Consider the following 14,025-nt stretch of genomic DNA (forward strand, 5'->3'; position numbering starts at 1 on the left):
TCTAACCAAAATGACCTTGGCTGGCCACCAAAGAGCTTACTGCACTTGCCAAAGAGTCGGTTATTAGACCCCACTCAAAATGTACTCCCTTGATATAGATAAAATGACATTTAAGTTTATTGCTGTTTTTTTTAAACTTGTTGCTATCAGATAGTTGAAAAAGACGTATAAAAGCAATAGCCCTAGTTTGTCCTGGGCGCAAGTTTTTTGGGGGACGAGTCCACTGAGGTTGTCAACATTAAACAAACTGCTTCCTGCTTAATTGCCTCAGTATGTCCTGTCTCTCTTTCTGAAAATCCCATTACACCAGCTTCCAAGGCATCCGGTCTTTTTCTCTCTGCCCCCCACCCTACCCGTTTCTCTCTCTCTCTTTGCTTCTGTGAGAGCACTACTCGGCTTTGGTTTTTGGTGATGCTGAGTATTGAATCTGAGACCTCTGGCCCCTGCTGCTATTTCTATTTCCCCACTTTGCATCTAATACCTTTATGTACTCACTTTAAGGACACAAAAAAACTGTAGTACCTAGGTGAATTCATCTTCTCCATTGTTTGTGAGCCCACAAAGGGCTTAGCCCACCTTGGTATCCTCCACTCTCCCACTGTGACGAACTGCAGGCTCTCCCGATGGATAGACTAAAACTAGGGCAGGGGTGAGGGGTGTGGGCAGCAAACTTGCTCCGTTTCTGTATACATTAATATAAAATTCTTCATGACAACCACTTAGCCCCTAAGGTCATCTGCACCCCTGACCCCGATGGCTGACACCCCAGCTCCTCCAGTCCCAGGAAATCTGGAGCTAAACTTTCTGGAGCTTCTGAACCAAGGCCTCAGGCCAACCCCCAGGGCAATAGGGTCCCTGGAAGTATAACTTGGAGGTAAGGGGCTAAACCCCATGGGATTGCCGGGAACTAGGGAGCAGAAGGGGCTCCCTAAATGGGTACGCTCGAGCCAGATGAATTTCTGAACTAAAACGGGCTGGACAGACCGAGGGTGGGGACTCCCAGGTTCACACCTGCGCTGAGGAGAGTTGTCTGAGGACGCATAGCGGCCTCTGGACCGTGAGATCACCTCAAACTACAACTCCCAACAAGCTCCGCGCTGAGCTAATTGACAGTGCCAGGCACCAATGAAAGGAACTCTGTCTATTAGCGTCGGACCAATCAGAGGGCATCTAGTGGCCTCAACCTGCGGCATATTCCTGTGTCTGTAAGTGCCTGGCTTCTGTGGTCGCCACGGCGATGAGGAGAGGGAGTCTCCGTAAATGGTGACGCCGGTTATACTCGGCCCTGGTTTCTCCTCGGGCCACTCCTTCAGGCCTTCTTATGGGTTCTTACCTCCCCCCATAAGCGGGCCAGTAGAAATGTGGACTTTTCGAAGCTTTTTATTGGATGCTGGTGCTGTCACTCTGAAGAGCGACGGAGACCGCAGCGGCGAGGACCGCCCTCCTCAGACGGTGATTGGCCCGGCTTGATAGACTCAAGTTGGGATTGGTGCAAGGAGGCAACCCTCTCCTTGGCTGAGAAGTGGAGAGGCGGAGGCCTCTGCGGAGCTGCCTGGGGGCGCACATCTTCCTCGCCTCGCCAGCGCTGCGGGCTCTCTGCCGAGGCCCCCGACCTCATCACGCGGGCTGGGGGCGTCCTTGTCGCGTGTCGGGCGCCACACCAGTGGAACCGGGTGGGGGCGGGGGGCGGGGGGCCGGAACCGGGGGAGGGGGACGAGGAGCTGGTGGAAGTACCAGCGGGCGGAGACCCAGCATTGGAAGTGCATCTGCATCTGGGGAGGAGGCTTGGAGGGCTGAGCGGGGCATGGTGTCTGGAATGGGATGCCATGGAAAAGAAGGGACCTTCCTGATTAGATCTGCAGGTGGCTCCTTTCAGAAATCCCCTTCTTCCCTTTTGCCCTTTGATCTCCCGCCGTGGGCAGCCTCATGGTCCCCGTGCAAGTTCTGGAAACTCTGTCTCTGGGTTGGTTTAATCACCTCCGACTTCATTATAGCACTGCCCGGGACCTTTTCTGATACTGGGCACCACCGTGGGGAGCATGTCAGAGAACAGGAAGCCGCAGCTGGCCTTTGTAGGCAAACTCCCTCATGGGACTGCACTTGGGACCTCAGGCAAGACTCACTGCCCTTCGTGCATGGGGCTCTTCAAAGCCCCCAGGCTCTTGCCCTGTTTGCACACGGTTTGCACCAGGTGTTTGGAGCAGCTGGAACCCTTCACAGTAGTGGACATCAGAGGGGGAGACTCTGACACTAGTTCTGAGGGGTCACTCTTCCAGGATCCCAAGCCACCGCGCAGTCTGCAGCCACAGATCGGCATCCTCTGTCCTGTGTGTGACGCTCAGGTAGACCTGCCCATGGGTGGAGTGAAGGCTTTAACCATAGACCACCTGGCCATGAATGATGTGATGCTGGAGAACCTGCGTGGAGAAGGCCGGGGCCTGGTGTGTGACCTGTGCAGCGACAGAGAAGTGGAGAAGAGGTGTCAGACCTGCAAAGCCAACCTCTGCCACTTCTGCTGCCAGGCTCATAGGTAAAGATGGGATGCCTTACCTGGTGTGGCTTAGGAACGGAGTACACAGAGGTGGCAGGGCAGAGGAGATCCCTTGGTGAGCAGATGGAAAGGAAAGCTTTCTCAAATGCCATAGACGGCCACAAAGGCATAGACAATGTGATGGCAAAATCTCTTAGAGCAGTGGTGAATCTCTGAAGCTTTATAATGCCCAGAATAATCATTGCCACAAAGGCTTATGGAATCCTTTTCTGTTGACAAAGCACACCCAGTTTCCTAGGATCATCAGTCAGTCCACTTTCATATTGAATATTTACATTGGGTATGGGAGAAACAGAATGATCTTAATAGCATAGTCTCCATTCTTGAGTTCATTTTGTTCCTTGCACCTCTGGAGAAACAAGACACTGTTTTCACTGTTTTTATTGCTTGAGAAGATGGAAGTTCAGCAATATTAAGTGATGTTTTAGGTCCCCATATGTGGTAGTGTGTAAAAGTACCAGATTTAAAGGCCAGGTCCTCTGATTATGTTCTGTGTTGTTTCTACAAAGCTTGGCTGTAGAAAGAGCATGTAGGGTATTGTTTTCTGCCATGGTCTGTTCTATGGAGTCATTCCATATCTGGGGAAGTGGGGTTCAGAGAATGGTTTTTGTGACATTTAGTGAATATTTTATCACATAAATCACCGGTTGTACCTCATCAGCCCTCTCCCCTATTCTAGGGCATGAGGAAATAAAACAGGCAAGGCTCCAGGACTAGTGTAAAATAGTTAGTAAGTTGCCTTCCATTTGTTTCTGGCATCACTGAAAGAACAGATTAGAAGTCTTCAGTCTTTCTATTTTTAAGTTGTAGTGATGGGACAGTCCCTGAGTGTTTCAGGGCCAGCTGAACAGCTGACCCTGTTTTCTCTGCTGCCATTCTTCTGTTGCCAGAAAAAAACATAAAAGCTTCAGTTTGCTGTGATGCTAGTTGGAGGTGGGGGGGGGGCACTCTGGCCTGTCATTGTCGTTTTCCTAGGCATTCCCCCCAAGACCTGCAGAATAAGTGAATTCAGAGACCATTTTACTCGAGTTTGCTGCTTTGGGTGGTATAGCCACTGGTCAAAGGAGATGCTTTCCAAAAGCTGAGGAAGAGTTTTCATCTGGGTCAGCTGCTTTTTAATTGTCTAGAGTTTGTTGCAGTATCAGCTGGCATGGTTTCTGTCTCTTGGTGCTGGTTTCCACTGTGCTCACATTAGCTTGCTACAGGGTAGACTGTGGGTCTTGTCTCCATTTGCCAAGTTAATTGTTTGGGGAACATTCCAGGGTATGTCTTAACTTTGTAACTTTTTGCAAATTTCACAAGCTAGAGAGAGAGAGGCCTAGTCTAGTCTAGTGTTTGTTTTTTCCTGTTATTAGGATTTTTACTGAGACTCTGTGTCTGTGTGACTCCATTGATCCTGGCAGCTGTAGTTTTGATAAGAGTGAGAGAGATGGAGAGAGAGAAAAAGAAAGGGAGGAAGAGACATCTGTAGCACTACTCCACCACTCAAGAAGCTTCCCCCTTACAGGTAGGGAGTGGGAGCTTGAACCCAGGTCCTAATGCATGGTAATGTGTGAGCTCTACTGGGCATGCTGCCATCCAGCCCCCTCCCTTATTCTGTATAGCAGCCCTTTCTGGAATCAAAGAGGATCGTGTGGTTAGTGGGAGGTAAGAGCAAGGAACTGAAGTCTCAGATCTAACCTCAGAACTCTTTTTTTAAAAAAATATTTTATTTATTCCCTTTTGTTGCCCTTGTTGTTTTATTGTTGTAGTTATTATTGTTGTTATTGATGTCGTCGTTGTTGGATAGGACAGAGAGAAATGGAGAGAGGAGGGGAAGACAGAGAGGGAGAGAGAGAGACACCTGCAGACCTGCTTCACCGCCTGTGAAGCGACTCTCCTGCAGGTGGGGAGCCGGGGCTCGAACCCAGATCCTTACACCGGTCCTTGCGCTGCGCACCACGTGCGCTTAACCCGCTGCGCTACCGCCCGACTCCCCAGAACTCCTCTTAAAAAGGCTAAACCATTGCCCCAACTTGAAAGGTCCTCTGACTCCTTCTTCTGGACTCTCTCTCTTTGCCTAGGCGGCAGAAGAAAACAACCTACCATACCATGGTGGACCTGAAAGACCTGAAGGGCTACAGCCAGATTGGGAAGCCCATCCTGTGTCCCGCTCACCCTGCAGAGGAGCTGAGACTGTTCTGCGAGCTCTGCGACCGGCCCGTGTGCCGGGACTGCGTGGTGGGGGAGCACCGGGAGCACCCCTATGACTTCACAAGCAATGTGATCCACAAGCATGGGGACTCTGTGCGTGAGCTTCTCAGAGGCACCCAGCCACATCTGGAGGCCCTGGAGGAAGCACTGGTAGAGATCAAAGGGGCGAGCAGCAGCCTGCGGGAACGTGTAGAGGCCGTGGCAGCTGACATCCGGGCCTTCTCTGAGGGTTACATCAAGGCCATCGAGGAGCACCGAGACAGGCTGCTGAAGCAACTGGATGGCATTCGGGCCCAGAAGGAAAACTCTCTGCAGCTCCAGAAGGCCCAGCTGGAGCAGCTGCTGGCTGACATGCAGACTGGAGTGGAGTTCACGGAGCACCTGCTGACCAGTGGCTCAGATCTGGAGATCCTCATCACCAAAGGCGTGGTGGTGGAGCGGCTCAGAAAACTGAACAGAGTGGAATACAGTGCCCACCCTGGGGTGAACAACAAGATCTGCTTCTCCCCACAGGAGAAAGCAGGCCGGTGCCGGGGTTATGAGGTGTACGGGGCCATCAACACCAAAGAGGTTGATCCCACCAAGTGTGTGCTTCTGGGCGAAGGTAGGGAGTCAGTTCCCCTGGTCACTGAGAGGGCACGCAGCAGGAAAGTGGTCTCTAAAGGAGTATGACTTTGGGCCTGAGGGAGTTTGCTCATCTTGTACACCTTGACATGTTCATGACCCAGGTTCCAGCACCAGCACCACAGGGCACCAGGGGAAGCTCCACTGCTATGCTGTGGTGTCTATTTTATTTATTTATTTATTTATTTATTTACTTATTTATTCATTCATTCATTTATGAGGGAGAAGAAGAAAGAGAACTAGAGCACCATTGTGACATCCCATACCAGGGATCAAATTCTGTACCTCATGATTCAGAGTCTTAACACTTTATCCACTGTGCTAACAGCAGCCCCCAGCCTGCCCACTGTCTTTCTCTGTCTGAATGAAAAAGCAGCCCAGGAGCAGTTCTGTGTCTGCATGAGTCCAAAAATTTTTGCATGTGCAAAAATAAAGAAGAAAGCATGACAGTGCCTTCATTCTATTTGAAAGAGCTCCCTTGGGCTGGGGAGATAGCATTATGGCTATGAGAAGAGACTCTCATGCCTGAGGCACCAAAGGTCCCAGGTTAAATCTCCAGCACCACCTTAAGCCACAGTTGGGCAGTGCTGGTTAAAAAGAAAACATACGCACGCGCGTGAGCACACACACACACACACACACACACACACACTGACCAGTTTGCCAAGAGAATGAAATGTACAAAGCTTAAGGATAGTGATGCTGCCCTATCTTTTTATCTTTTACTTGTTCATGTCAGGGTTTGGTTAATATCCCATTGAGAAAACTAGGTAACTACCAGTGAATTCAAGAATCATGCTGTTTGTCTTGGGACAGCACAGAGTCAGTGACCAGAAGAGGTAGCAGCATAAATCACAGGGCAAGACAAGATTCCTCCTGCTCAGCAAGGTGCATGAAGGCCCAAATTGCCTAAATCAAGCTCTAAAGAGGCTTTCAGAGAAGGGACAAAACTTAGGCTAGGGTTTTCTTTCTTCTGTGCCCTTGCTAGTTTTTTCTTTCCAGAGCCTGAGCCTCACAAGTATGATTTCATCACTGCCAGTCTGCCTTTGCATTCAGATAAGAGAGACGGAGGGAAAGATATCATTGCACCAGGCCTTTCTCAGATGCCATAGAACCTCCCATGTGCTGCCAGAGCATGTGCCCTACCCAGTAAGTTAGCTCTTCAGTCCACAGGAAATTTTGGAGGTGGAGGCAGAAAGGAAGAGAAGGAGAAAGAAAGCACAGCACTGGAGTGGCAAAATAGCACGTCTGCATAGTCTGCTGCTTTGCCATGTGCAAGACCCATGTTTGAGCCTAGCCTCCATCACTTCAGAGGACTTTGGTGTTGTGGCTTCTCTCTCTCTCTCCCTATCTCAGAAAGTCAGCTCTGGTGGCAAGCAAATAAACAACATAAAGACCACACCACTGAAGTTTCCTTCAATTTAGTGGTGGCTGGGTTCAAACCCGGGTCCCACTAAGGGCAAAGCAGTACACTATCCAAGTAAGCTATTTTTTTCAGCCTGCCTGTAGCAGTTAATAGCTGTTTTTAGCTTATAGTTCCCTCTGAGAATTTTACCCAAGAAGCACCCACTATTTGGGTCCTACAATTTTGGGAAGACTCTTAGACCCTTCATAAGCCTCCTCATAGACTACCTAGCTGCTCATGGGCCCCAAGCTAAGAAACCTGTTTCATCTGACTTCTTGATGAGGGACAGTCGCTATTGAACATTACCCTAGTGCCTTACTATAAGCTGTGATTTTGTGGTGGATTTTGTCACATGAGGGGTCTAAACCAGTCAGCTATACCCGTGTTTAAAATCTGGCAGTCCTCACCTGCAGGGGGAAGCTTCACGAGTGGTGAAGCTGTGTTGCAGATGTCTCTTGTCTCCCTCCCTCTCTGTATCCCCCTTCCTATTGATTTCTGGCTGTCTCTATCAAATAAAGATAATAATAATAAAAAAATCTGACAGGATGTGTGACTCAGAGGGCATTTTGGGGGTTAATAGCCACTTGCACATTGACTAGAGTTGTTCCTCTCCAAATATCTGAGTCTCTCCTGAATATTTACAAAACTTCCTGAGAGCTAGAGTTAGGATCCAGCAAGGCATGTGACCCAAGAGCAGCTTGTAGCTGAGAAATAGCCAGGCTCACATGGAGGATGTTCTGTTCTATGGTATGTTCTGGAGGAAGACTAGGAAGAGGAAAAGGGAGGGGAGCCATTAGCAGTGAACAGTGAGATGGTGGTTGAGCTGGGGGTGTGGTTGCTGCCCTTGGCCTTGGAGATGAGGACTGAGTATTTTATCTTCTGCAGATCTGCACAGAGCCCGGGAGAAACAGCCAGTTTCTTTCACCCTTCTTTGTAAGGATGCAGCAGGGGAGGCCATGGGCAGGGGAGGAGACAACATTCAAGTCACAGTTATCCCTAAAGATAATAAAGACAGGTTTGTACTATTCCCTCAGCCATCATGGGTCATAAATGGTGATGAAACCAGAAGTGGGTGGTCCTTGGCCATAGTGGGGATGTAACTATAGCAGTCCTCTCCTACCTCTTATGTTATTGACAAAAAATGTGATATGACCAGTTGGACTGTGTATTTTTTTGTGTGGGTTTCATTCCTATGTTGAACTTTCTCAAAAATTTAATTTATCCCTCAGATTTGTCTTCATCCCAAGGTTAGAATAGAGGGGAAATACTGTTAGATTAACTGGTGTCCTTCTCAAAATTCAGTCTCACTTTGTCATTTAGTTGTGCTGGGAGCATATTTACATGTTTCTGAAGTTAGAAGAGTGGTGAGGGAGGACAGAGAACAGGAGGATACAACAGAAGTGTGCTGAAGAAAACACTGTAGTGTTTTCAAGGAAATTCCCTGAGTAGCAGATGAAATTGGCATGTCCATCGCTTCCTTTCTGTTGCAAAATTAATTTAAGACAAGTGGGAAGAAGCATCCTGCTTGGGAGACACTCAAAACTCATTTTAAATTTAATAGCATAGAGCTTATATCTTAGAATAATGGGCAACTGTAGTAGACTTTTGAGAGTGATTTTTTCCCCTCTTTATCTCTGTTTAGTCCAGTCAGAACAATGGTCCAAGATAACAAGGATGGGACCTACTTTGTCTCCTATACACCCAAGGAACCTGGCCTCTACACTGTGCTGGTCTGCATCAAAGAGCAGCATGTGAAGGTGAGGACAACCTGTGTATATGCTCACCTGAGCTCCTTCTCTCTCACCCCTCCACCTTCTGTCTTCACAGAATGTGGTGACTTTTCTTGTAGGATGCCCTGCCTTCCTTCCTTCCTTCCTTTCCTTCTTTTTCTCTTCCCTTTGGAAATAACCCAATTCCTGCTACCCTTATTCATAGTAAAGGATGGTGGTGACCACAAGAACCCTCTATACCACCTCCTAGCAGTGAGGCTTCTATTTTATCACTCTGCCAGTTGGTTTGCTGCACTTCTCAGTTTGGAGGAGGTCCCTTGTTCACAGACGGCAGTTTACCAGCAGAGAAGCGTACTCTTTCAAGAATGAGGGGAGCTGGGTAGTGATGAACCTGGTTGAATGCAGACATCACAGTGCACAAGGACCCAGTGTCCACCTGCAGGGGGAGCTTCCTGAATGGTGAAGCAGTTCTTCAGGTGTTTCTCTGTCTCTCTCACTTTCTGTCTCTCCTTCCCTTCTCAGTTTCTCTCTGTCCTAAAAAAAAAAATAAATAAATAAAATTAAATAAAACTGTGGGCTCAGAACCTAAAAGCTCTGTTTGTACTGCAGCTGGAGAGATTACAAAAGAGCACTATTAGAACTATTCCCTCTCCTGTCAATCAGCCAGCCATCTATCTGCTTGACCATCATTATATATATATGTGCTTCTCCATTACCATGGTTACTATGCCATCCTTACAAAGATACACTACTTTATGGTTTAGAAACAAATCGAAGGGGGGAGTAAGGAGATAGGGAGAGAGACAGAGGGATACCTGCAGCACTGCTTCAACTCTTGTGAAGCTTTCCCCCTGCAGGTGGAGGCCGGGGGCTTGAACCTGGATCCTTGTGCATTGTAGCATGTGCACTCAACCAGGTGTGCCACCACCTGCCCCCTGAAAATAACTAATCTTTTATAATTTGGTAATACTCTTGCTGCCAGTGATGTACTAGTTAGAAGTTCCCCCAACCAGAAATCAACACTGACTGGGACAATAAAGTAACTAGACAGCATCACGGTATGTCAGTCTTGTGGTTTGTAAGCCCAGCAGAGTCACAGTTAGTAGGCACTGTTTGCTTGCTTAATGGTGGCACATTGGTGTTTTTGCATGCATCATTTTGCTTTCTCTTCCAAACCATTGAGGCTTAGGGATCACTGAGGCATAGAGATTCAGTTAGATTGACCATACCTCTAGAAATGCACGGGCTCTGTATAGCAAAATCAGAATTTGGACCCATTTGTTTTGAAGTGTAAGTTGCTTTTAGGATTGATTATGAACACTCTGATGGAAGGGAGAAAAGCTTCTAATTTGCTGCCAGATTCTACTTGTTCGTTTGCTGGCCAGATTTCTCACATAGAAAGGGGCACATAGCAACACTTAACCAAACAGCTTTTGTTTAACATAGCATAGAAACTGGAGGAGGAACCAGGGGAGATAGCATAATGGTTATACAAAAAGACTTTCCTGCATGTCTGAGGCTTGAGGTCCCAGATGCAATCCCTAGCACCACCATAAACAGTGAACAGGCTCTGGTAAAAATAAAATTAAAAAAATAATAATAAATGAACAAATGAAAGGACGAAAGTTATCCTTGAAGGAGAGGAGCAAGAACAAGAGTTGTTAACTTAATTTTGAAACCCACACTTCAACATGCATCATTTTTCTTCTTCTTTATTTTTTAATATTTATTTTATTTTAATGAGACACACACCAGAACACTGCTCATTTCTGGCTTATGGTAGTGCTAGGGACTGAACCTGGGACCTCAGAGCCTTAGGCATGAGAGTCTTTAGCATAACCATTTTGCTATCTCCCTAGCCCTCTTAATTTTTTTCCTTAAAAAGAATTCTGGGGTAAAGGGTAGATAGCATAATGGTTATGCAAACAGACTCTCATGCCTGAGGCTCCAATGTCCCAGGTTCAATCCCCCACACCACCATAAGCCAAAACTGAACAGTGCTCTGGAAAAAAAAAAAAATTCTGGGGGCTGGGTAGTAGCGCACTGGGTTAAGTGCACACGGTGTGAAGCACAAGGAACGGTGTAAGGATTCCAGTTGGAGGCCCTGGCTCCCCACCTGCAGGGGGGTAACTTCATGGGCGGTGAAGCAGGTCTGCAGGTATCTGTCTTTCTCTCCTCCTCTCTGTCTTCCCCTCCTCTATTTCTCTGTCCTATCCAACAACAACAACAGCTATAACAATAACAACAAGGGTGACAATAAGGGCAACTAAATGGGAAAAATGGCCTTCAGGAGCAGTAGATTTGTAGTGCAGGCACTGAGCCCACTTAGTAACCCTGGAGGCAAAGAAAAAAAAAAGCTTTAAGATTTATTTATTTATGGGAAGGGCAGAAGGAGAGAGAAAGAAGCAGAACATCACTGTGACACATGCGATGCTAGGAATTCGATATAGGACCAACAGAGTCCAGTGCTTTCTCTACTGGTCCACTCTTCGTCTTCTTCTTTTTTAAAGATTTATTAATGAGAGAGAGAAAGAGAGAGAACCAGAGCATCACTCTGGCATATCCACTGCCTGTGATCAAACTCAGTACTTCAAGCTTAAGGTCCCCATATGTCATCCACTGTGCCACTTCCCAGGCCACTCTTCCATGTATTGTCTCTGTCCTGGAATAGGTGGATGGGTAACGTGTCCAGGATGGAGGGCTGGGAGGAAAGATGCCAGCTCAAGTGTGTGAGGGCAGGAGGCATGAAGTCACCACAAGATGTGGTAATGGTGTTCTGTTAGTTACCCCTGAGAGTCTCAAGGATGGAGCAGATAAAATCCAAAGTTAGTGGGTAGAAAACACAAGCAGAGGTGACCGGTGTGCTACGTTGTACTCTGTGCAGTGTAAATATGGAATAGCAAACTTGTTATGAAAAAGCTTAAAGTGATGTGCTATGGGCTTCTGCTTTTCCTGCCCTGCTGACACTGGTGTCACTGATAATGGAGCTGACAGTGTGACCTCAACCAGTTGAGCACTTAGCTTCTGTGGTGAAAACTATGCCAGAAGGGTTACACTGTCTCTTTCACTGCATTTGCAGCCTCCCTTGTCACCCAGCTGGACATTGTTCACGGGACTCTTATTTCCCTCCTGCTATCCTTGTCCATCCAAAATCAGACCCCTATAGCTTACACTCCACATTTCCCCCAGGATGCTCAGTGCCTCCCCCATGACTCACAGGCCGCTGTTCTTTGCTCTTGGTCTAAACCCTGAAGGGCTCGCCATTTACAGTGAACGTCAGGAGACGGCACCGCTCACACCCTGGTGTGTTCCACTGCTGCACTTTCTGCTCCAGCGGGGGACAGAAAACCGTGCGCTGTGCCTGTGGTGGCACCATGCCAGGTGAGGAGCACCAGTCACTCCGGAACATCCTTGTCCCCGGGCCTGTCTCCCAGTGGAGGGATTCAGCTGCCATCTAGCCACTTGGTCTGGGCTATTTAAACTTGGGCCTTGCCTTTAAGTAAATGAGAGCTCTGAGAATTGCATTAAGAGCTTCTGTGTTCTGAGAATTGAAATAGTAGACTTTAAAATTCCAAGTTCTTTTAGCTCTGGTAGTTCACCATTTATGAGCCCTGCACTTCTCTGTGGGTTTCTTGGCTTCTAGTTATACCCTTTCCAGCAGCCCAAGCAATAAAGAAAGTGTAAGCCCATCCCATTCCTTTTAAAATCTTTGATTCTGAACCAGGAAGTGGTGGGGTGATAGATGATTAAGCCAATTCAACCAGGTACAGGTCTTTTCGTGAGGTTCAAGGGTACGAGTCAGTTAAGGCAAACAATCTCATTATTTTTCTGAAAAGTATTTTATCATGGTCTTACTCCAATGTGGAGAACTTAAGAGATTTTTTTTTTTTAGCTTTTCACATAAGCACATCAGATCTACCTTTTCATTTTCCAGCCCACTACCCACCTCTTTGATTTCAATTATCTTCAGTTAAAATCCGGGTAAGTTCATCTCCTTGAGTAAGCTGTTAAAAACCACACTTGCCTTTGAACTTGAGCTAGCCTTAGTTGATTGCTTTCTTCAGTCTTGGAGCACTGACTCTGGAGCCATCAGAAGCTTGTTCTCCTTGCCTGGTTTTATGAGATATTTCCACAACTGCAAGTCCAAATGTCACCAGGAACTTTCATTTCCATTGCACCTAGATTCCCTCTAACAGTTTTTTTCTCTCTCCTCTCCCCTTTGTATCCTTCAGGTGGGTACCTAGGCTGTGGCCATGGACACAAAGGCCACCCAGGTCGCCCCCACTGGTCATGCTGTGGGAAGTTTACTGAGAAGTCAGAGTGTGCATGGGCAGGTGGACAGAACACACCCAGGAGTCTGCTTAGGACTGTGGCGCTCTGACCTTCTCACGGGATGTGACCAGCTTGGAAAAGCTACAGCCAGCATGACTTCAGACAGCCAGAGGATCCCCGACCTTGATAATATTCTGAAGCAATCAATAAAATTAAAGACAAAGTGCCTTATCTTATACTCTGGAGTTCAGGTGGTCTTGTTTCTTTGGTGAATGACTCTGAATGCAAAGGCAGATGGTTGAGCACAGTACACTTCTTTTTCTTTTTCCTTATTGAGGAAATATTGATTAATTAGATATCTATTGTCACATGAATACAGTTTCCTATCTCCCCATGATAGGTGTCTGCCTGCATACCACTCCCACCACTGTACTGGGTCCCAAGCGCTTTTCCCCCCTGCTCCCCCACTCCCTTTAGAATCCTTGGCTCTGCTGTAATAGACCACAGCTGCTCTAGCTGTCACCTTGTGTTTGCCCTTTCTTAGGGCACAAAGTATTTCTGCCATTCTCTTACTGGACTGGTGATGTTCTTTTTATACCAAGGAAGGCTCTTTTATGTTCTGTTCAAGTATGTAGAGGTATCAGAGCCCCTGGAACTTAGAAACCAATGGTTAGCTCCTTGTTTTCTGGTGTGTAATTAAAAAAAAAAAAATCAGGGACCCAGATGGTGGCACACCTGGTTGAGCGCATGTATTACAGTGCACAAGGACCCGGGTTCGAGCCCTCAGTCTCCACCTGCAGAGGGAAAGCTTTAAGAGTGGTGAAGCAGTGCTACAGGTGTCTCTCTGTCTCTCTCCTTCTCTATCACCCTCCTCCCTCTTGATTTCTGACTGCCTCTATCCAATAAATAAAGATAATAACAAATAAAAAAAAAACTGAGAGGGAGAGACAGAGACAGACACCATAGCACCAAAACTTCTATCGATGCCCTGGATGCCAGGCTCAAACCTGGCTGAGAAGCTATTTCTCCAGCCTGATGTATACATTTTTTTTAAACTTATATCTGAGCTACATAATACTATTGAGATATTTCAAAGAACAGAAACCTCTTTATCACATCCACTTTTTGTTAGCACATTTTAAATGGATTACAGTGTGATCTTGATGGTTAGGTGGAAGTCCTCCTCCCCTCTTCACTTTCTACAACGTGTTCATCTCGTGCCCCTACAGCTGAAAACACTGCGTTTAGTC

General features: G+C 47.2%; 1 protein-coding gene across 3 annotated transcripts; it reads left to right on the forward strand.

Annotated features, from left to right (window-relative positions):
• Positions 1 to 668: 668 nt before the first annotated feature.
• Positions 669 to 13,013, forward strand: TRIM45 (tripartite motif containing 45). Of its 3 annotated transcripts, XM_060201812.1 has the most exons (7): positions 669 to 874; positions 2,277 to 2,530; positions 4,615 to 5,348; positions 7,659 to 7,788; positions 8,416 to 8,530; positions 11,758 to 11,884; positions 12,736 to 13,013. In XM_060201812.1, exons 2-7 carry the CDS (start codon positions 2,355 to 2,357, stop codon positions 12,882 to 12,884), a joined length of 1,431 nt encoding a protein of 476 aa, XP_060057795.1. In that variant the 5' UTR covers positions 669 to 874; positions 2,277 to 2,354; the 3' UTR covers positions 12,885 to 13,013. The 3 variants fall into 3 exon arrangements, with proteins under 3 accessions (XP_060057795.1, XP_016044790.1, XP_007525561.1); XM_007525499.3 differs by lacking the exon at positions 669 to 874 and having other exon boundaries at positions 1,282 to 2,530; XM_016189304.2 differs by lacking the exons at positions 669 to 874; positions 11,758 to 11,884 and having other exon boundaries at positions 1,279 to 2,530; positions 12,736 to 12,885.
• Positions 13,014 to 14,025: the final 1,012 nt, after the last annotated feature.

This window comes from Erinaceus europaeus, chromosome 11 (assembly GCF_950295315.1).
Source record: "Erinaceus europaeus chromosome 11, mEriEur2.1, whole genome shotgun sequence".
Classification (NCBI taxonomy): Eukaryota; Metazoa; Chordata; class Mammalia; order Eulipotyphla; family Erinaceidae; genus Erinaceus; species Erinaceus europaeus.

Bases quoted from the DNA above. Each gene is read 5' to 3' on its own strand.
- TRIM45 (XM_007525499.3), top strand. From the start codon at position 2,040: ATGTCAGAGAACAGGAAGCCGCAGCTGGCCTTTGTAGGCAAACTCCCT. The intron at 8,531-11,757 runs GTGAGGACAACC...TAAACCCTGAAG, and splicing joins TCAAAGAGCAGCATGTGAAG to GGCTCGCCATTTACAGTGAA. The intron at 11,885-12,735 runs GTGAGGAGCACC...TGTATCCTTCAG, and splicing joins CTGTGGTGGCACCATGCCAG to GTGGGTACCTAGGCTGTGGC.